General features: G+C 40.6%; 1 protein-coding gene across 46 annotated transcripts in view; it reads right to left on the reverse strand.

Annotated features, from left to right (window-relative positions):
* Positions 1-864: 864 nt before the first annotated feature.
* Positions 865-20,935, reverse strand: part of ARPP21 (cAMP regulated phosphoprotein 21) — a 151,737-nt gene continuing 131,666 nt past the window's right edge. For all 46 annotated transcript variants that reach the window (XM_048216183.2, XM_048216182.2, XM_044383262.3 and 43 more), the window contains 2 exons: positions 2,860-3,008; positions 865-1,672 (listed from right to left, as the gene is read on the reverse strand). In XM_048216183.2, coding sequence (XP_048072140.1) covers positions 1,415-1,672; positions 2,860-3,008 — 407 coding nt within the window. In that variant the 3' untranslated portion in view covers positions 865-1,414. The remainder of the gene's footprint in view (positions 1,673-2,859; positions 3,009-20,935) is intronic.

The following is a 20,935-nucleotide window of genomic DNA, read 5'->3' on the forward strand; positions in this document are numbered from 1 at the left end:
GAAGAACAGTGCAAATTATCCAGATATTCTCTCCAAACCCCTCTCATCAGTAATAATGGTTTTTAGGCAGAGAGAATAGAAGAGAAAACTATTAGTCATTGTACTGTGATAGCAAAGTGGAAGCTATGGGGTTATATTTCCCCACTAAATACCTCCCAGAAGGGCCAAAGCAGGTATTTGGAGTTCTGTTATTATTTTTCAAAGGTTGTCATAAATCAGTCTTACCTGCAGAATCTACAGGAGATTAGATAAAGATTTTAGGATTAGACAGCATTGGCTTCTTCTAAATGTTTTTTTTTCCCCAATGTTCCGAGTCTTTGTGGCTAAATTATTGTTGTATTTTACCTTCTTTTCAGTTGCCACGATAGTTAGCACCTTTGAGTTATTGACTCAAAACTGGTGGCGCTTTACGTTGTATGTATATATTCAATAGAATTAGACCGTGCCTCTTCCAATTTCCTTCTAAATGAAGAAATCTTGTTTTTCAGGTAGATGGTGGAATTTCAAAGAAGACAGAACAGGGTTTGGTATAGGGTTGCTATGAGAAGTCACTCAGGTTTTCGAGTTGGGGAAGTACAGCTACATGTAGTCAATACCCATAGAACTAAAATCAAGATATACAGTTCAAAAATGTGAAGTCAATGAATGCTGGAAATGGAAGCCATCTTATTCCCAGGACCCCTGTAGTATTAGGACAAGAAACTGCAGTTGGTTTGTGTTTGCCTATCATCTCTCCCAACGTGATGCCAGTTCATTTACAAATATCTAGAACATCTTTATCGTGCATTACTCATGAAATACTGTTCAAGGGGAATAACAGTGACACATAAGCAAACACATATTGGAAGAGAGAGTGAACCAAACTGGTGGTAAAAACATGACCTTCCTCCATAAGGTCAAATAGTTTTATTCTGATTAAACACTACAATACAGTATATATCCATTAAAAAAGAAAACTTTATAGTGTATATAAATTATTCCTTCCATTCATCAATTCTTTGCTTTTCCATTACAGCTTTGGTACAATGTGATTTCAGTATATAATTTTTAAATACTTTTAGCATCACAAACTCAACACAAAGTACAAAACTAATAATCCAAATTAGGGATATTATAATCTACACAGTGGTATTCAGTGGTAGGAGAAAATCTTACCTTGATGAATTCATGTCACTAGCTAAGCTATAAAGGCATACCTAGCAGACATGACGAAAATATGCACCATTAACCAGCTAATGTATGTATTAGTCTTTGTTTTTTGTTTCTGTTTTTGTGTTTGTTTTTTTACAGAATACCAGCAGCAATCGTTTGAGTGTTGAGTGAATACTTAAGTCCTCAGCCAGTCTCCCACCTTGCTCCTCTTCCCTTAAAGGCCATGAGTAAGATTGCAAGAAACGTACCACAGCCAGAGCACTCAGAATTTGACCTGCCACCCGGTGTTGCTCATACTTGCACAGTTTGTCCTGCAGCTAGCCGACATCACGGGGACAGTGCTGGAGGGGCAGTGTGGACCAATCAGCCTAAGGTTGTTCTGAGGGGTCGGCGGTGTGACATTACAGTAAACAGGCATTCCAGTGGCTGGGAGTGACCCTTGACCTGCCTGGTTAGGTAGCATGATTGGCTGTTGGTATGACTGCTGGGGCAGTCCTTGAGAACCCTGGGTCATTGGCACCTGTAGAAAACACAAGAGAGAGCCCTTCGTGAAAAGGTTGTGTTTGCCTGTCCCATGAGCTACTGTGGGATCAGGAAAAATACTCAAGTGTTTGAATCAGACCTAACTCGTCACCTATCCCAGCGTTACCTTTTATCAGCTGTTTCACCTCGGGCAAGTCACTTAACCTCTCTGATAGCCTAGACCTTCTGCATAAGGACACTTATGCAAAGTGTCACTGAAAAGATTGCAAGGCTGATATACAGTGCTGGGACACGTCTGGTGATGGCTCAGAAGGTGTCAGTTCTACTCTTCTTTCCTTTCTCTCTCCTTACCCTCCGGGGACTGCAGTTTGAATTACTTGCTCAGATTTTCCCTCGGTTTGGAAAGCAACACTCCCATTCTGGTTTCATGTACACAAAGTGGCCTGGAGCCATATAGAAAAAGGGGCTTTTGTCCCAAGCACCTGCCTCACTCTCAACCTACAGCTTTAAAGAACATCTAATGTGGAACTGGAGGTAGAAACTGCGGCAATGTAAGGATTGTCAGAGTAGGAGGGCAGAGGATAGGATTTTTATTTTGTTCTGTTTTGTTTGTTTCTTTGTTTTAGGGTCAGAAGTAGCAGGTGCAGCTAAATTTACCGGTCAAAGCATTTCACTAACCCTTCACTTCCACTTCCAGTGTATCTCAGGATGTAAATCACAAAACGATGCATGACATTTTTTAAATACCCAGTATGGGTTTAGTCTAGAAAATGAGGTTGGTATAAGCCCTATCCATGCCCTTGGAGCAAATCCGAGATGCTATTTAAAAATCTCTTTTAAGTTAAAATTGTGGTAAAATGCAATTTTGAAGGCTGTGTACAAAAATGAGTGGAAATTTGTCATGAAGGCTTTCTCCCAATGAGCAAAATTACAATGGAATAGCCAAAGGTCTTCATGACTAAAACTCTATAAGCTGCAGACTTTTCTTCAGTGAATAGAAGTTTATATAGAACCACATTTAGCAGGACATTCAAAATCACAGCAGTTAGAGAAGCATACCCGTCCCATTGTCTACTTATAATCTTAATTCAAAGTCAACCATCAACAGGGGCTGGGCAAAGCACCCATCACCCTGCTAACCACCCAACATGGGACATACCCACAGCCTCTACTCTGGCCAGTGCTACTTTATAAACCACAATTTTCCAAGCTGCTGATGTGCACCTGATAAGAAGACATCGTTGGGTAGGAGACCATCACGCTTTGCACCGGAGCTCCTGGTTGGTTGCTCATCACGCTCTGACTCTGGGGCGGCTGCTGCACTCCTATGAGGCCTTGGAACCCCTGTTGACCAGACAAGACTGGCTGGTAACCTGCCAAGAAAAAACACCTTTTGAACTGGTTGTGCCAGGAAGAGCACAAGTGATATTTCATGGGGTAAGAACACTTGTTTACAAGACAACCTTCAGACATCTCGATCTCCCTATCGGCAATGTGTTATTCAGATGCTTATTTCCTAAGAATGTGGTTCCTTTCTCTAAGAGTGGACAAGAGTAGGAAGCCAAAAGATTCACTGATATTTGCAGCCTTATGTAGAACGGTCCAATGAGCACGTTGTGACAATGGTAGATATTTTTATGGCACAAACATGGTAACCTCTATTGGCATTTAATAGCTATAAATTACACTTCTCACATTTGTTGTTTGCATTGTTTCAATGACATTTGGAGTATTCACAAATTATCAAGTATTTTTTTCTAATTAAATTGACTAATTTTCTTACTATCTCACCTTTCTGCACAACCTCATTTCACCCAGAGATCATCAAACTGCCTAATAACTTTCTACTTTCCACACTTTAGTGAATAAAATGATTCACTACCCTGACTAATTCAATGTCCACTGCCTTAGACAAAAGGCAGGAACAAGAGAAAAATATGGCATGCTTTTATTCTGTTTCAACACCAGCTCCCAGGAGAACGTTCTGGTAAAGCACTCTAATAAGAGACCATGTACATACAACAGATAATACAGAATACAGCACTTAAAAAATTTGATCCATTGTGTCCTTCTGAGTGGGTCAGTTGCTTGGGTTTCTGGTCTCTCTCTTTTTTTTTTTTAATGGATCATAATTTACTTGTAATTATTTTAATCCCCACCACAAGTGGTTTAAAAGGCATTCTTAAAGGAAGTAAACTATTCTCATAAATTCTGGGAAGAAGTTTATGATTTAGGTGAAAGTGATGTGGTAGAAAAATGAAACAAATTTACTTCATGATATAAAATAAAGCCCTTCCACAGCTCATATTATTAACCATGCTGACTCCTTGAGAGAAAGTAGAACTGCTGTCTTAATACAATTCTCTGAAAGAAAATCTTTAAAATATTAGATTTTTAAAAAGATTTTATTTATTCATTTGAGCAAGAGAGAGTGATAGAGAGAGAGAGAGAGAGCACGATCCCAGTGCCCTGCAATCATGACCTGAGCCGAACACAGATGCTTAACTGACTAAACCACTCAGGTGCCCCTAAAATTCTAGTTTTTTTATGCTTTTTTTAACATACACTATGTTTTACAACCAGATTTTAAAAATTGAAACAAAGGGTAAAAAAAGTCCTAATCAATATGCATTCTTTTTTTAATGATTTTTATTTATTTGAGAGAGAGAACGTGAGCAGGAGGGAGAGGGAGAGAATCTCAAGCCGACTACGCTGAGCACAGAGCCCGACATGGGGCTCAATCTCACAACCGCAAGATCACGACCTGATCAGAAACCAAGAATCAGACACTTAGCTGACTGAGCCACCCAGGCGCCCCTCAATTCTTAATAAAGAACCTGTGTTTTGAGTGCATGTGAGTTTTAACTTTAAATTGAGGACCAGTAAAATTAAATTGTAGTCTTTGCAGGGGAAAGTATCTTGCTATCTATCTTTTGGCATATGTAAAATGACCTTACTAATCTTAGAAATACTGTGGAGACAATGGCTTGCAAAAAGTCACTGAGTTGGGAGATCAGCTCCATTGGCCAAACTAGATGGAAATAAGGTGCAGTCCGTCTGGAACACCTAAGAGAGGAAGCCTGGGGAAAAGCCAAGCTGGGAGGCCGGACCTGTGCCTGCCACTCGGTGGGGCAATTGTGGAATTTAGAAAATCACCCTTTGATCTTCTTTACATTTCTCATTGTTTCGTGCTCACATTAGTCATCTTACTTCAGTTCCATGGTGGTTTTAACTTATTGAGTTATTTTAACTTCTTGTGAGGACACCACATATTAAGAATATAATTAAAAGTAATGACCATCTTCCCTCCATCTACTTTGTGCCCATGGTACACAGTCAAAGGCTTCCCTGGACATGCTCTGTAGGCCCACGTAAAACTAAGAGCATCAGCTCAGGGGGCTGCATACCTAGAAGGTTTACAGGTTATACGATAAGGAAAACCCACCAGTCAGGAGCAAGAAATTGGAACAAAGGCCATGTCACTGTCCTCATTGTCTCCCAGAACACCTCGTATGGAGAGGCACTTGGGAGAAATTTATTTTAACATTGCGGACATACCTTGTTTTATTGAGCTTTGCTTTAATATGCTTTGCAGATACTGCATTTCTTACAAATCGAAGGTTTGCTGCAACCCTGCTTCAAATGAGTCTATTGGCACCATTTTTCCAATGGCATTTGCTCACTTCATGTCTCTGTGTCACATTTTGTAATTCTTACAGCATTTCAAATGTTTTCATTATTTTGTTTGTTATGGTGATCTGTGATCAGTGTTTATAAGTCACGGAAAGGTCATGTGATGGCTAGCATATTTTAGTTATATATATATATAATTTTTTAAAGTAGGCTCCATGCTGAGCATGGAGCCTAACATTGGGCATGGAGCCTAACACGGGCCTTGATCTCATGACCCTCATATTGAGACCTGAGCTGAGATCAAGAGTCAGATGCTCAACCAACTGAGCCACCCAGGCACCCCATCAATAAATATTTTTTAATTAAGGCGCACACATTGCATTTTTAGACTCGATTCTATGCTATACTTAATAGATTACAGTATAGTGTAAACATAACTTTTACATGCACTAGAAAGCCAAAAAATTCATTTGACTCACATTATTGCGATATTCACTTCATTGCAGTGGTCTGGAACTGAACCCACAGCATCTCTGAGGTATGCTTGTCATTGCAAACAATTGTTTTCTATTATTTCCATTATCTAAATCTTCCACTCTAATTCATTTATCTATTGGCCCTGAAACATTCTGTTGCTGTTTTGCTATTTTATTACGACATTATTCCTAGCCATAACAAACTCATGCTAGCAAGAACTGTTACACAGGTAAGAAAATAACTTGGTAGGAATGTAGAAAATTTATCACCAATACTCTTCCCTATCATCTAATTCCACAGCAAAGAATAGGGAATGTGTGAGCACACTTTATAGTCTATGTAATGGTAAGTATAATAGAGCCTTATTTCTGGCTGAAGATTCAAAGCACAGGTTACAAAAGTGAGGAATGTCTTTTAAAACTCTGACTTATTTCTGGTCACAGTGAAAGCCCCGTTGGTCTCAATGGACCTTTTGCAGGACACACATAAGTAAGATGAGAACAAAAAGAGGGGAGGCATGGAGGCAGCGGTGCCGGGGGGAGGGGGAATAGCGAGAGGTGCGGTGGCCTTGCTCCTGGAGATTATTTATGTATTTGCTTATTGAATCCTTCCATCCTCTCACAGAGTCATCTTCAAAATGTTCAAAACGAAGCTAAGGTGGCCTGTGAGAGATTTATTTATTACACTAGCTCTAAACCAAAACTGGGGTGAAGGGAAATAAGTCTTATGATAATAGAGCTGTTTAGATATACAGAAACAGAATGTCTTGATAGGACGAGGAAGCACACGTCAAACAATATTCAAGGAGAGGAAAAGCCTAAGGCGGCTGTGTGGCCTCATCCCAGTACAGGTGCAGACCTGAGGGTGTGATGCATCTTTGCTGAGAGCACTGTTGCAGTGCACAGCCATGGATTCCTCCCCAGGCCTCTTCTGCCCCATGACCTGTGAACCTAAATACTCAGTGATGCAGAGCAACGAGTTACCAGCTCTGCACTGGGGTTCCTGTAGTAAACACACTTAGGGCACATAGAGATTTCTGTGGGGAGCAAATAATGCTCTACAATTTCAAAATGAAAACTTACATGAAAAGAAAGCTCACTTTATATTCATGAATCCCAGTCATTTCTCAACTCTCTCCCCAGGCAAGAAATTTACACGTGGAATGGTTTAATTGGAGGTGCTCATTTCTTTACATTACGGTAGGTAGCAGAATGGTCCTTAAGACAAGAGACTTTTTGGAATGTGAACCTGAGCCCTGGTCCAGAAATAGACAAAAAGAAATGTGATAGCAGTGACCTAAGAATGAACTAACAGTGTCTGCCCAGGACACAGCACACCCGAAGGCAGAGAGGGCAGAGCTGATGGCAACCTGCTTATCTCGTCTATTCAAATGAGAAATGTGTTCCCGTTTGTCAATTCTGAGCTGTGAAATGATTGGTTTTCATATTTATTGAGGATTAGCAAGATATAATGCATCTTACAAAACAGAAACAGCAACAGTATCTGCCCTGTAGGCTTGCTATGGAAATCATAAAGACATTAGCTATTTTTATTTCTTTTTCAGTCAAGATTAATTCAATTTTCAAGTCACGTGCATCATTTGTTTTCTGAAGGTAAAAAGGTTAGGAATGGACAAATGTCTCCTCGCAAATAAAAGAATGCACTCTGCTAAGATTGAGGGGTTAGAAGATTTAAAATGTCTGGATCTTATCAATCTGAAAATGTAATAGTGTTTCTACTAAAATACAACAGTTATTGAATACTCTGTAATTTGAGCATTATTCATTAATATTCTGTCAAGGAAACATTTCTCTTGATATACCACAATTATGAAAAATCAGAATGTAAATTGATTAGAGAATATAAATTGGCATGATTGTGACTGACCTTATTTTAGCCAGTATTTGAATACTTTGTTGCAGATCCAACATTTTGAAATGAATGAAATAACAAAGGAACAAACTGTATTTTCAGATTTTTGTTGTCTCAGCTGCTGTTGGTTACAGCAGTGAAGATGGGGGAATGAATAGTTAAGAGAGCAAATATCTCTAGAACAAAGTAATGAGAAACTAGCCAGTGCTTACTGTCTCCCCCAACCCCCCCAAGTTGGTGTAATTTACATGTTTGTTTATTAAGTAAAATAGTCTTAACGAGCTGGAATGTCTTTCCAAATATTAAAGTTAATAATTTGTTAATACAAAAATTGCTTATCTTAGATGAACCAAGATACAAATATTTCTCTAAGTTCCTAGGGAATATGCTAGCTGTCTATGAATCTGAATTCTGCTCTTTGTACATAGTTTTGAGATGGAATTACAGTAGTTCAGCTGTGGCATGGTTGGTGAAGAGTATGAAGAAAAATGCTTATTCAGAACTGGCCTCTCCCTTTGCTGAATTTTGTAGTTTGTGCACTGGGCCATTTTCCAGTATCTTCCCAGTTCTGTTTCTCTGCTCCCTCCCTATCAATTCCTTTACACTTCCGTCTTCTTTGAAGATTTTTCCATTATAAACTAGCTAACTAGCCATTTTTGTTGATCATTTAGTTTAATCCGAACAGTGAATTAAATGCTTTTTTACATTTTATCATGACAATCCTGGGAAACAGTCACTATTCTTAAATTCCTTTTACAAAAGAGAAAGCTGACAGAGAGGTGTAGTGATTAGTTGTGATTTTCTGACATCAGCCACCTTGCCTGGACTCACTATATTGGAGTACTATTTAGTATACATTCTTCTAGTTCTCATACCCTAACAATTCCTTTAGTGTGGCAGGTACTCAATGGGCATTTACTGCATTCATTGTTTCTCAATAATTGAAACAATTAAGAGGACAAGACTTTTGATCCACAGTTTGCTGAAGAAGATCTTGTTAGTATCAAAGAAAGAAAATCAAAGTCTGTCCTGTCAAAACCAACTCATACCACTCAATAACAGTTTTAAAGTCTTATTGCGCAGATTAAGGGACACTAGACAGGCAGATGGGTTGGAATAGGGTTGGGGTGAGTCAAACAGACTCTAGCCCCTTCATTTACTTCATAGTTCCTAATAAACTGATACTATAGTTTTCAATTACTGGGAGCATTTTAAATAATGGCTCTTTTCACAATCTTTGGAGACCTGTATATTTTCTCTGGACTGTTTTCTCAAAAATGATTTTAAAATATAAGGTAAAAGAAACTTATGCTTACATTAAATATGAGATTAATCATTTGACTGTTTTAGGCAGCTGGTTGCCCCTAGGAAAGTCACTTGGCCTTTGGAAACAAAACTAGTATTAATCGTTTTGAGAGACAGAAATAGACAAGAGAAAGGAGATACACAGAGACTCTCCAAAATGATCCAAGATGTCAGACTAAGGCTTGGAGAAATCAAGATCCCCCAAGCCACGCAGAGATTGCTGTACTTTGGGAGTTTATAGACAACAGTCACACTTTCTAATTCTGCAAATACCCTGACTTTCCTCCCAAGTTTTACTTGTTACTAGGCCACTGTGTCTAAGACAGGGAATCCTCTTTGGCTTCATCTACCTACAGCACCTTGGTGTTCAAGGTGGCCTTGAGTGGAGCCTGGATAGGCAGCAGCATGGTGTCTCTATGGTTTTCTGAAAAAGGAACCACAGTCTTATGCTTTAGAGAGGTGGATTTGGGGGTAATCGATGCCCCTTGCCTATCAGCCACCCTCACATAAGGTGGAAGGTCACCTCGACATCTTACCTTCAGGCCTCCCACAACCAGAGGGTCCTCAGATACTAAGGAAGACACCTGAGTCTGGCCTTTGCTGATGCTAGCCTATTCTAATACAACACCCAGGTGACAAATCCCAGGTGTGACAGTGTCGGCCAAGTGGGCTCCACATTGACAAGCAAGGTGTTCACCTTTTGAAGCACTTGCCTCTATGCCACACTCCCCATTGATGTGACCTAAACTCCAAGTAAGACTTTTAAAACAGAAGAGCAGTATAGATTAGATTGGAAGACTGTTTTAAATCTCTAAACCTGTCAAAAAATTAAGATATGGGATAAAAATACCCAGTCTAGAAATCATAATCAGATACTCTTCTGTTCTTATATATGAAGTAAAATAACACAAAACGGTCCTAAGACTTCAAACAGAGGAGTGTAAGATGCTGCCTTTTTTTTTTTCCTCCTCGTTAAAGCCCATCATGACTTCTTTCATCTTCGTGTAAATGTCTGCCTCCACCTTATTTGCTGACTGTTTCTGCACCGATCCTCTTCTTTTCCTTGCCATTTATTATTCTGTGGTGTTAATTTCGCAGGCACATGATACAGAATGCCCTGCGGGGAGTCTGCGCGGGAGCAGAGGTAATGCAGCATTCGTCCTGGCAAAGACCAGTCCGTCCTAATGAATTTGAGGAAGGCTGTGACAGGCTCTAAGTGGAAGTATGCTTCCTGAAGCAGTAGTTTTTCTTCACACTTGTTCTTTTGCTCATTAGCTTTCATACTGCACAGAGTGTAATTCTTAAAAGCCTCTTTCCTGTCCCCCGAGAACATCCACGCATGGGTCATTTTCTAATGGCAGTACACATCAGATGAACCAGCCTATTACTGACGGCTCGGGGGCCTCTTCACTGCAATTATACCATCCTGATCCATGTTATCGCAACTACAAAGCTGGTTTTCTTCCTCTCTCTTTTTTTTTTTAAATCAGGGCAAACATGAGAGACATTGTTGAATGACTAGAGGAATGAATCATGCACGGACTTTGAATGAACGCCTCCGAGAGAAGCTGCACTGAATACCATTTTAAATGGAAGAGGCTGTCATATTATTGAAGTCATTCTCTGAACTCTCCCGGCCAAGAGTGCTGTGCTGACAGCCAGAGAGCTTCAACAACCCAGAGGGAGAAAAGCTGCATAAAAGACCCGCAAACGTTTTCCTTTCCTAACGAGGCTGCTGCAAGCCTGCATGGCTTAGAAGATAAAGTGGTACTCCTGCATCCCTGCACGTCTGCCATAAGACAGCCAGGCTGGGCGACAGCCAACTTCTGCCAAGGCAACGTGAGGGCCTCTTTCCCCAGACTAGGAGTGGGCAAAGTCAAGGTTGGAAATGGCTCTAATCGCTGTCTACATAATATCATCCCTCCTGGTGGGTATCTTCACTGATGAATTGCTGTTGATCAGCTGGCTCAAAGAGGATAATCGTGAGGTCAAATGCCATGGGGTTAACATCACTGTGATCAAATGACCATCACGGTCATAGGGCTATGTCCTATAACGTGGCCCTGGCTGACTATTTTGAAAATAAGTGCTGTGAACATAGATTCAGTCTGTAGAAATCTACCCATCACAACAACTAGAAAAACTAGTTCAAGGCAACTAATGGTGAATCAAAAGTGCCCCCCTTATATAAGAAGCATTATACTTTATTTTTTCCAAGTCACCAAAAATAATTATCTTCTTTTCTTCAATTCCAGACTGGCAGGGTTCTTATCCAAACCTTATTCTAGTGGGACATTTAACAATACTATTGTTCTAGTGGCAGTCTTCTGGGAGGCAATGGCACTGATCTAGGGTGGAGACAATGAAGACCTGAACTAAAGCAGGAGAGGTAGGAATTGAGGGAAGGGACATATACTGAGAGATACATAGGATGTGAATTGTCAGAAAGTGGCATCTAGGAGTTTTAGTGGTGACTGTGCCACCATCATGAATATCAGTCATCTGCTGGAAAACTCACTCTCTGAAAAACAAAAACCCCGATTTGTAGTTCTCCCTGATTACCCTGATGTAAATATTTCCGTCACCACCCATTTTAAGCTACAAACACCTTAACAATTAGCTGGAAAGATTCCTGACTTTTAACAGTTGCTCTTGTGAGCCAGGATGAGATAGCTGAGCAGAGTGGCATACCACTGACCCAAATTCAATGTCAAGCAATGAAATTTTCAGTTCAGTTCAGTTTCATTTTTTTATCCTACCTTTTCAAATATCATTTACTATTTGCTTTTTGACATTTGGCATAAGAATGACTATAAGAAAAAAAAAAAAAAAGAATGACTATAAGAGCCATTCACAGAGCTTGGGCAAGTGGTGGAGACCAGCCACGAACAGAAACTTGCAGTACACCAGGATGGCCCTAGGATGGAAGCAGGTCTCAGACTCTAGCATTACTGACAGGGAGATTTACTTGTGGTGAGAGTGACAAAATGGGGAGCAAGTGAAAGAAGGCTTCCAGGAGATCATTTTGAACCGAGTACTAGAAGATGAGTAGGTGTTTGCTAATGGGGTGGGGTGAAGTGGGAATAATCAGGATAAAGAGGTAAAACATACGGAGCAACATGTGAAAAGCCCAAAGATGTGGGGCATATGTTCAAGGACTGTAAGTATGTAGAGGTGACGGCAGGTCAGAGATGAGGAGAGGCAGTATAGGGGAGAGGGAGGGAGCTGTGTTCAAATCCTAGGGTCTTGACAACCATTTAAAAAACTGGAACTTAATGTTGACAGATTAGGGTGCCATGTAAGGCTTATAAACCTAACAAAGAAATGATGGATGGCCATTTCATGAAGATTCTTTAGGAGTCACTTGGGCGTTGCATACCTGGAGGTAGGGAATTTCCTCCTGGGAGGCATGGCAATCATCTAGGTCAGAGACAAGGAAGACATGCATTGGATTGGTAGGGGTGGAGTGAATGGACACCTCAGAGAAATACTTAGCATGTGAACCATCAAACACTGGCATCTAGGAGCTGCAAGAAGAAGTGATAGAAAGGAAAAACCCAAGTATCAATCTCAAATCCGGGTTTGGTTAGGGGAATTGACTGTAGTGCCTTAGCAGTAAATATAAGAGGGACAAGTAAATGGAGACAAACAGGGAACACATGAGCAAAAGAGGTCTAGAGCTCAGGCCAGCTTGAGGGTCCTAGGGGTACAGATTTGAAACTCTTCAGGCCATAGTCGCTCTTGAAGGCCGTATATTTATGAGTGAGTACAGGCTGGGAAGACAAACAAGAGGGAGCTTAAGGAACAATATTATTCAAATACTAGAGAATGCAACATCTGAATAGAAGAACAAGGAATGATGGGGAAATTAGAAGAACCAGAAGGGAATGGTGTCAGCAAAAAAGGGAGAGTAGTATTTCAAGAAAGAGAAATACGCCAATGACTGCAGCTATAGAATTGGTGAGAAAGAGAAGAAATGAGACCTTTGGTTCAAAAATATGCTAGGGATCTTCACAAATGCAAAGGCAGTAATGGGCAAAGTAGCCAAATAGGAAGGAAAAGGAAGAAAGGAGATTCCTCTGAGAAGTCTGACAGTGAGACCAAGTTGTGGGTAGAGAACAGAGCAAAGAGCTAGAGAGGGACATCGGGTGGACAGGATTTTGCGGGTTTGTTTTTTCTGTTTTAACATGGGGTGAATGTAAGGGTTTTTATCTTTTGGAAAATGAAGTAAAGAGAAAAAGATTAAAAATCTGGGAGAGGATAAGAAAATCTATGAACTTGTCATGATTCATAGCACATTAAACATCAAGGGATACACACACCGAGAAGGCTGGGACCTGAGTGACAGAGAGTGACAGAGAGTCTGCATTTTCTTTCCCACCCATCTGATAGCTTTCCATGTCCCCTCCTCACTATTATACACCTCCTTTGACCCAGCAGGAAAATATCCTGGGTCTTCCTTCTCTGCCAAATTGGTTGAAGACACAAGACAGCTCAGAGAGCTTATGAGGAGACATGACAAAATGCTGTAACATAATTTTGAAGGCAACAGAAGATACCCTAGATAACTTCTGACAAGAATCTGAAGGAAAGAGGCCCTTACTCATTTTATGAATCTGATTAGTGTTTGATTCACATGGAATTGCAGGAAGGAAGCCTTGATTAGAGGTGAATGAGAAGCCCATGGTCCCACAAACTCTCCATTCAAAATCAATCAACAGGATCCACTGATGTGATGACCTGATCTATATTATCCACTGAAGTAGATAATCAAGTGAAATTTCCATCAACACAAAGCTGAAACAAGCATCAGTGAGACGTTTTCTGTTACACATTGGACACAAATTCTTTGAACGTATGTGCAAAAATGCCAAGCGCTAATGTTTCCAAGATCTAGTTTCTTCTGATTTTTCCATAAGGTCTAAGTAGATATAATCAGTCAGGCTTGAGCTTCAGAATGCCTAGAAAAGTTAAAAATTCAATTTATTTACATTTAATTACAAACCAAGAGTGATTGACTGATTATTGATTATGTAATGTAGAGCTAAAACAAAACAAAACAAAACCCACCCACAGAGCTTGATATAAATCTTTGCATTCTACCTATAGCTGATGTTTTCCAAGAAGAATTTGGAGATTAACCTTTGTACTGGTTTCTTTGCAGATAGAGTTGAGGAACATGACTTCTGATTCCCTAATATTCCGTCTCTTTATCAATGTTCAACAGATGACCCCAAAATAAAGCTTCTGGTACCAGATGATGTCACAACTCTGAGGAACAATAAAGAGACACTTTCTGCTCATATACATAGTCAATTGTGGTAATCCTTGGTAACAGCAATAAGAAATATCTTTAATCTCACCATGCAGGGGATTGTTATTTAAAAGTGTTGTTTTCATCTGGATTGAGACAGCAATCAGAAGGCTTCAACTTCGTCCACACAAATACAAATGGGCTTATCTTTCCAGCTGACTGGAATTGGAGGCTATGGTCAACACTTAATCCGATTTTGCAATAATTAAAGTGAAAATGAAACTGTAGGACAAATGGTCTGTCCTGAATCCTCTTTCAATCATCCCTCTAGGGCAGGCTGTCTCCCCCATGACAGAGCAGTTTCATTTTTTTAGTGGCCTGCTCCAGGGTAGAAAGAGAAATGATTCAGATCATTCACTTGTTAATTTTTCCCTTCAACCCAAGGCATTCAAGGGTGATATTCACATTTCATATGGTTAAATGCTTTATAAGCACCCAAATGGAGCATGAGCATTTTAAAAAAGTCACAACCTTTCTTGCCTGAGGTTCCCTGCCAGGCCTTAGAGGAACCCCCCATGTGGCACAGCCGGCTCTCCAAACCTTAGGCAGAGGGAGCTCTCTGGGGTCAAATGCACCACTGCTCTCTTCAGTCCAATGAGATGATGTAAACACACTGGGTCTAACAGAGCCAGCAAAGGCCTCAGGTTTAATCCTTGGCAGGACACCAGAAGTACCTCTGAGAAAGTGCTATACAAGGCCCATCCTTACCCAGCAAGGTTGGCATGCTGGCATCTCAGAGCCTGGGTTCTCACTGTTTCACTCAATCCTGCCTCATCATCCTGTCTCCATTTCTGATTGCCTGCTTCCCCACCCAGCTGGAACTCTTCCCTGGGTCCACACTTCTCACTGTTAGCCTGTCTCCGAACAACATGGAGGGCCAGCTAAAACATAAATCACTGGTCTCTAGTTCAGTAGGTTTGGGTTGGGGCTTGAGAATTTGCATTTCTGACAAGTTCTCGGGTGATGCAAATACTGCTGCTCTGGGGACCACACTTTGAGAACCACTACTGGGCCTGGGCTCTCAAAAAATAACTTTCCCTTGAATTCCTATTGTTTAATGCACTGATTATTTTTCCCTTTATAGAGTGAATGATGGGATCTGGCAAATCGCACCCTGTGGGAAGCCATCTCTCCTCTTGACTTCATTTCCTTACATCTATAAAATGGGGACAATCGTCCTTACAGTGGGTGTTAGGGTGGACGAAAGTACACCCCCGTAAGTGAGCACCTGGCAATGACCAGCATGTGTGACTCCCTTCCCCCGCTCTGTGCACTTTCCATCCTGTGTGGACTTGGATTATATTGTATTACTTACTTAGGTCCTGCTTCCCAGGGAGATTACGATCCTCAAGAAGAGAATGTCTGTATTGAGCATTTCTGCCTCACCCAGTATTCGCCATTCGGCACTTCAAGAAGATTTATTGGCAGTGCTGATGAAGAAACTGCCCATACTACACTCACCCTACAAGAATCCCTTGATGTGACATAATAGAAAAGAAGGAAACAAACAAAAATTTGAAAGGAAAGAATGAAGAAGAATTGACGTACTCAAAAGAGAGAGCCCCAAACCCTGCCCAAGCACAAGGATTGGCAGGAGGCAAAGGATTTGTCAACTCCACAGCAGAATTTCCTTAAAAAGCTGACGAGATGTCAACTACTTTCTCTTACACCCTTTGCCTCTGGAACAAAGAAGTTCCTTCTAATGGCAAATCAAGAGAGCATAGCACTATTTTCTAAATTCACCTCTTGCTATTGAGATGGAGGCACAGATAGGTCCAGAGAAGGAAAAGAGGAGGAAATCTGGGAAGGAGCTGACAAAGGGAGTGGAAAAGAGAAGGAAAAATGCATCTGAAACGGATTATGTTTGTCATTCTCAAATCTATCTGTTAGCATTTGGGAAATGCTAGCATCTGGGAAACCAAACGAGATGTCTGTAGCCTCCTATTTCTTAGGCTGTAACTGAGTTTGCTAACCAATGGTTATGCGCCTTTGGCTGTGCCTCAGCCTTCCTTTGTCCTAAAAGAAAAGAAATCAAGAATCCTAGACCTCACTTAGTTTCCCTGATACAGTTCAAGCTAATTTTCCTTGTTTTTCTAATTCTCTTGTTGGCACCCACTAAGCCTGTTGGGCATTCAGCTTGACTGTGGACCCTGGATCTGGAATTACCTGGTCCAACCAGCTCTGGGTGGTGAGGCTAAAGAAATCACTCACACAGGATCACAGACAGAATTTCTTATAAACCGGGGACTAAATCTCATTTTCCTGTTAGTCACTGCATAAGCATACAAGCTATAATGCTTCCTCCAAGCAGGACAGACTGGACTGCTTGGAATGTTTTTATTTCCTAAATGTTCACACTAAGGAATTGTGCTGTGTCAGATTGGGAAATAATCCATATGTGTTTCATAATTGAATGAGAATGCTGTTTCCTTTCCACACATGTGAAAACTCTACCGCTGTTATCATATTACTAAGAGCTTGGAGAAAACATCTCCTGTACCTGACCTGAAGCTCGGCTAGCTTGTCTGCAATAGCTACCAACAGACTTTTCCAAGATAACACACAGTAGGGCCTTAGGGAGACACAAAATAAGAGTTTTGGAGATTCAGGGAACTTACGAGTTGCAAAAACCAGAATCAAAGCATCTCTTTTGAAACTGACCAGCCCAACTGTATCCCGATGTTTAGATACAGATATTAGCAGTTATTTACCAACAGGCAACACTCCCAGGAGGTTATATCATGGATTAGTATAATCTACCCTTGCACTAACTCAACTCGGGAAAAGCAAGCATTCTCCTCACCTCATCAAGATGGTAGTAATACTTAGGGATGCACCTTTCTGTATTCACTGAGCTAAGCACTTATAAGTGCGTACAATTATTATTCTCATTTTATAGAGGATGAAATGAAGCACAAGGAATTGAGTAGATGGGTTAGGGCCACGTAACCCTGAAGCAATGGACTGAAGCTTTCTCTCCCCACACTCCCCACCTCAGTGGCCTGGCAGGCAGCAGAATTCCACTCAAATGATCCATCTGAGGAGACTTTAATAAAGACAGTGGTGCCAAATGAGTAGGCAAGTTAAGGGACCAACGAGTGAGGGAGGAACCCAGAGCCTAACAACAGAGGGGGCACTGTTTTCACTCTTCAGCCTGAAGGTCTTAGGGGAGGAGCCTTAAGAGCTGGAGGGGCCATCTGGAGAACCAGATGCATCCCACATCCCCAGGCAGGCAGGGAGTGGCTGATCTCTCTCTCTCTCTCTCAGCCCTCTCTGCTCTCTTGCTGCTGATGCCTTCTATTACCAGAACCCACCTGGAAGCCCCAGGCCAAAGGAATCTGAGAGATGCAGTCTTCAGGGTCAGAAGAGAAGGAAAGAGAACAGCTACACGATGAGGGGGGAGAGGCAAACAGAAAATAACCCCACAACACTTTCCTCCGAAGATTACGAGGAGTACATTCCTGTGTCAGGCACTATTTCCCAAGCTACCACACCAACCTGCTCAAATAAAGATTTTAAAGAGAGTGGATAATGATTTTTGCAGAGTCCTGTCTTGAGGTTTTATAGATCTCTTTTTTTCCTTTCAGAAATTATCCTTTCTAACACCTGATAATATGTCAGACTATGCACTTAGCATGACTGCTTTGGCAATTAAGTAAATGTTAAATCTCAAAGTTATATGTCATTAGATATTAGGGCAGAATATTTGACTCTTTGCCTTAATGCTTGCCTTTCCATTTTAAGGAAATGGCAATGTTTGTAGGGAATTGATAATAACTTCGGAACTACTATTAAGTAATGTTACTGTTTAAATATCCTGTAGGGCAAAGGAAAAAAAAAGTTAAATTATGATTCAACTCAAGCAGTACTACTCATTTTGTTGAATCTGACATTTTCCTTTGCTGGCAGCAGAACCAGATGGCTGAGATCAAATGGATAACAACGGGCAGAGAATATTTCAGGGGAAATGAGAAAGGAAAAAGGATCTAGTTTATTTCTATAGTGACCCTAACTGACCCTTGCATTCCCTACGCATATTTGGTTTAGAAAGTGCTCTGCTATAAATTGGTCTCAAATTTAGTACATGTAGCCATAATTTTTTTCAAATATTTAAAGCAAATATTGGCAAGAGGAAACAGTAGGAAGGGATACTTAAATGAGACTTTACATAAGGCTTCTGGTGTTAAATCTAAGGAGTTTCTGTTTCCTAATGGAAAAATCACAGGCTCTGTAATCACAGACAAGGGGCTAAAGGCTACCCCTTCCACCCACTGGCTCTGTGACTGGAGGAAGTTATCTAGTATCATGAGCTTTGTTTTGCTTGCCTGTTAACTAGGAGCTGATAATTCCCAACTTCCTGGGGCTTTTGTGAAAGTCAAGTAGCTATCAGGTGATGTGACTAACACGTTCTTCAGCACACGGCATTTACTCATGGTAGTTGACATTTGTTTCCACCAAACGATCCTATGTAAATGAAAGTGTTCTCACTCCCTCCAGAATTGTGTCTTAAATGAAAAACAAACTGGGCGTTGATAGTACCAGGATGGACTCCACCTGCCAAAACCCCAAAACAAAACAAAAACAACCCTGGAACTGCTTCTTCTAGCTGCCAATGTGGAGGCTTTGCTACCCCAAATTTCCTTATGAGCTGAGGCACAGTCATTAAGTGCAATTTACATGGACACAACCGTGGACAATGCAAGGACTATGCTCCTTCGCCTTGGATTATGGAACGTTGTCATCTCTAGTAGTGAAAAACAGCAGAAGCAGTTCTGAATGTGAAGGTAGGCCAAGTACCCAGTAGAGCAGGGGATGGAAAGGGGAGCTGGCCATCACTGGGGAGCAGATGTCCAGGCAGGAGTCATTTGGAAAGGCATTTGGGCCTGGGCTCCAAGCCCTGGTGGATCACCCATTTCTAGACTGTAACTTTAGGACAGCCAGGGTCCTCTGTCCTTTCAGTCCAGGCTCTCCTCCATGTTTGTTCCCAAAGACTCAGCAGAATGTGAGGCCTCCGTCTGTTCCCGAGGAGAAACAAACCCTGTTCTCCTCTGCCTCTTGTCTCCTAATCAAAGCTAGGCTTGCGCCTCCCATAGGCTTTGTGTGCCCCACCTGATCAGAGCGCTCAGAAAATGGATCGCTCCCTTTCATCTGAAGCTGTCTCGGAGCAAAAGGGTGTTTGTTGAGTGCACCCTGGGCTTGGGCAGGCGCCCTTCAATCATTTTCTGGTGACTTGAATAAGCCCATTTAATAATGGAGACCTGTCATCGCATCAAAGATAGGACACAAAGCAGGGGCCCCCTCCTCTGCTTCCCAGGCCAGCTGCTCTTGCTGAATAAAGGTCATCTCCTAACTTGTTAGACTATCACAATGCTTCCCCACATCTAGAACTCCTGTGATGTTTGCAGAGGGACAGAGAATCTTTCACTCTACGAATATTTCTAACCTAACCATTTTGTACTATTATTCATGCTAGATGATTAAGCAAGTGGTTTTTGAGAAAAATTGTCTTTTCAATGAATATATTATTGATTCTATTATAGTATTCTTTCAAATGCAATATTTAATAATATTCATGATATATACGGGACAATTTTACTTTTTCCCATTGAACAAGTAACTTGATGTTTCATTTGTTTTCTACTTAACTATGTAAGAAAAAAAAAAAGTCATGATCTGTGAACAAATACCTTTTGAAATTTTGGGCCCGGGAATTAAATGAATAATAAAATGAGCACTTCAGTTAAAGACACGTTAAAGTCCCAAAATAGATTTGAAACACGCTTTTTAACTTGACGTTTGGAAATTGTTACACTTTATATGCATTAAAAATCAACTGGCTGGTTTTGATGATTTTTGTGTTTTGTTTCTAATTGATAAGACAAAAGGACTCATGCTGCTCACTGAAAGCACTTATTCACAAAAAAAAAACACATGGTAGATTATAGATAGCCTTTATTTCTTCTAAACAAAAAGCCAAATTGGATATAAATGTCACTATTTTCCTCTTTTAAACTTTGGAATGTATTAATTTACTTTCAATCACCAGTTTTTATTTAACATATATTGTCTAAAGGAGCACAAAATAAAGATGAAAATCTACCTCTCTCACTTCTAATAATTTTTTTTTTAAATCATAGAGGCAACTTTTGCAGTTATATATAGAGGGACCATATGTATCCATTAATGCCTGCTGCTCTAGCACAGTTTTTAACAGCCTTCCTTTTTCACTCTCAAATATGTAAGGGTTCAGAGGATAAATAGTACTGTTACGATATATGTGTACGTACATGTATAACTGCACAATATGTATGTAGGTGCACACATGCACACTGATAAATACACACATATGTACTTTTACATTCAGATACACACGTGTGCTTCTGCATGTGTGTGCATATGTATATAGGCATATCTACACATAAATATACTTTTTTTATGAAGATAGTGACAATTTGATTTAAATGAAGTTAGAGAAATGTTACTCTGTGTGCTGTTCACAAATTCCATTGCAACATTTGTTGTCTTTTCTCTTCCTGTCCTTAATCAATGGGCTATTATGCATATAAAGTTAAACAATGTATAGCTTAGAATTAAAACTATTAGCAACAGTTTGGCAGATAATTGGCTTCAGAACAGTGCCCAAGGCATGAGTGACGGAGTGAGGGCATGCTCTCTCTTCTAATCTATTAATGGCCTCCC

Source organism: Ursus arctos, unplaced genomic scaffold (assembly GCF_023065955.2).
Source record: "Ursus arctos isolate Adak ecotype North America unplaced genomic scaffold, UrsArc2.0 scaffold_20, whole genome shotgun sequence".
NCBI lineage: Eukaryota > Metazoa > Chordata > Mammalia > Carnivora > Ursidae > Ursus > Ursus arctos.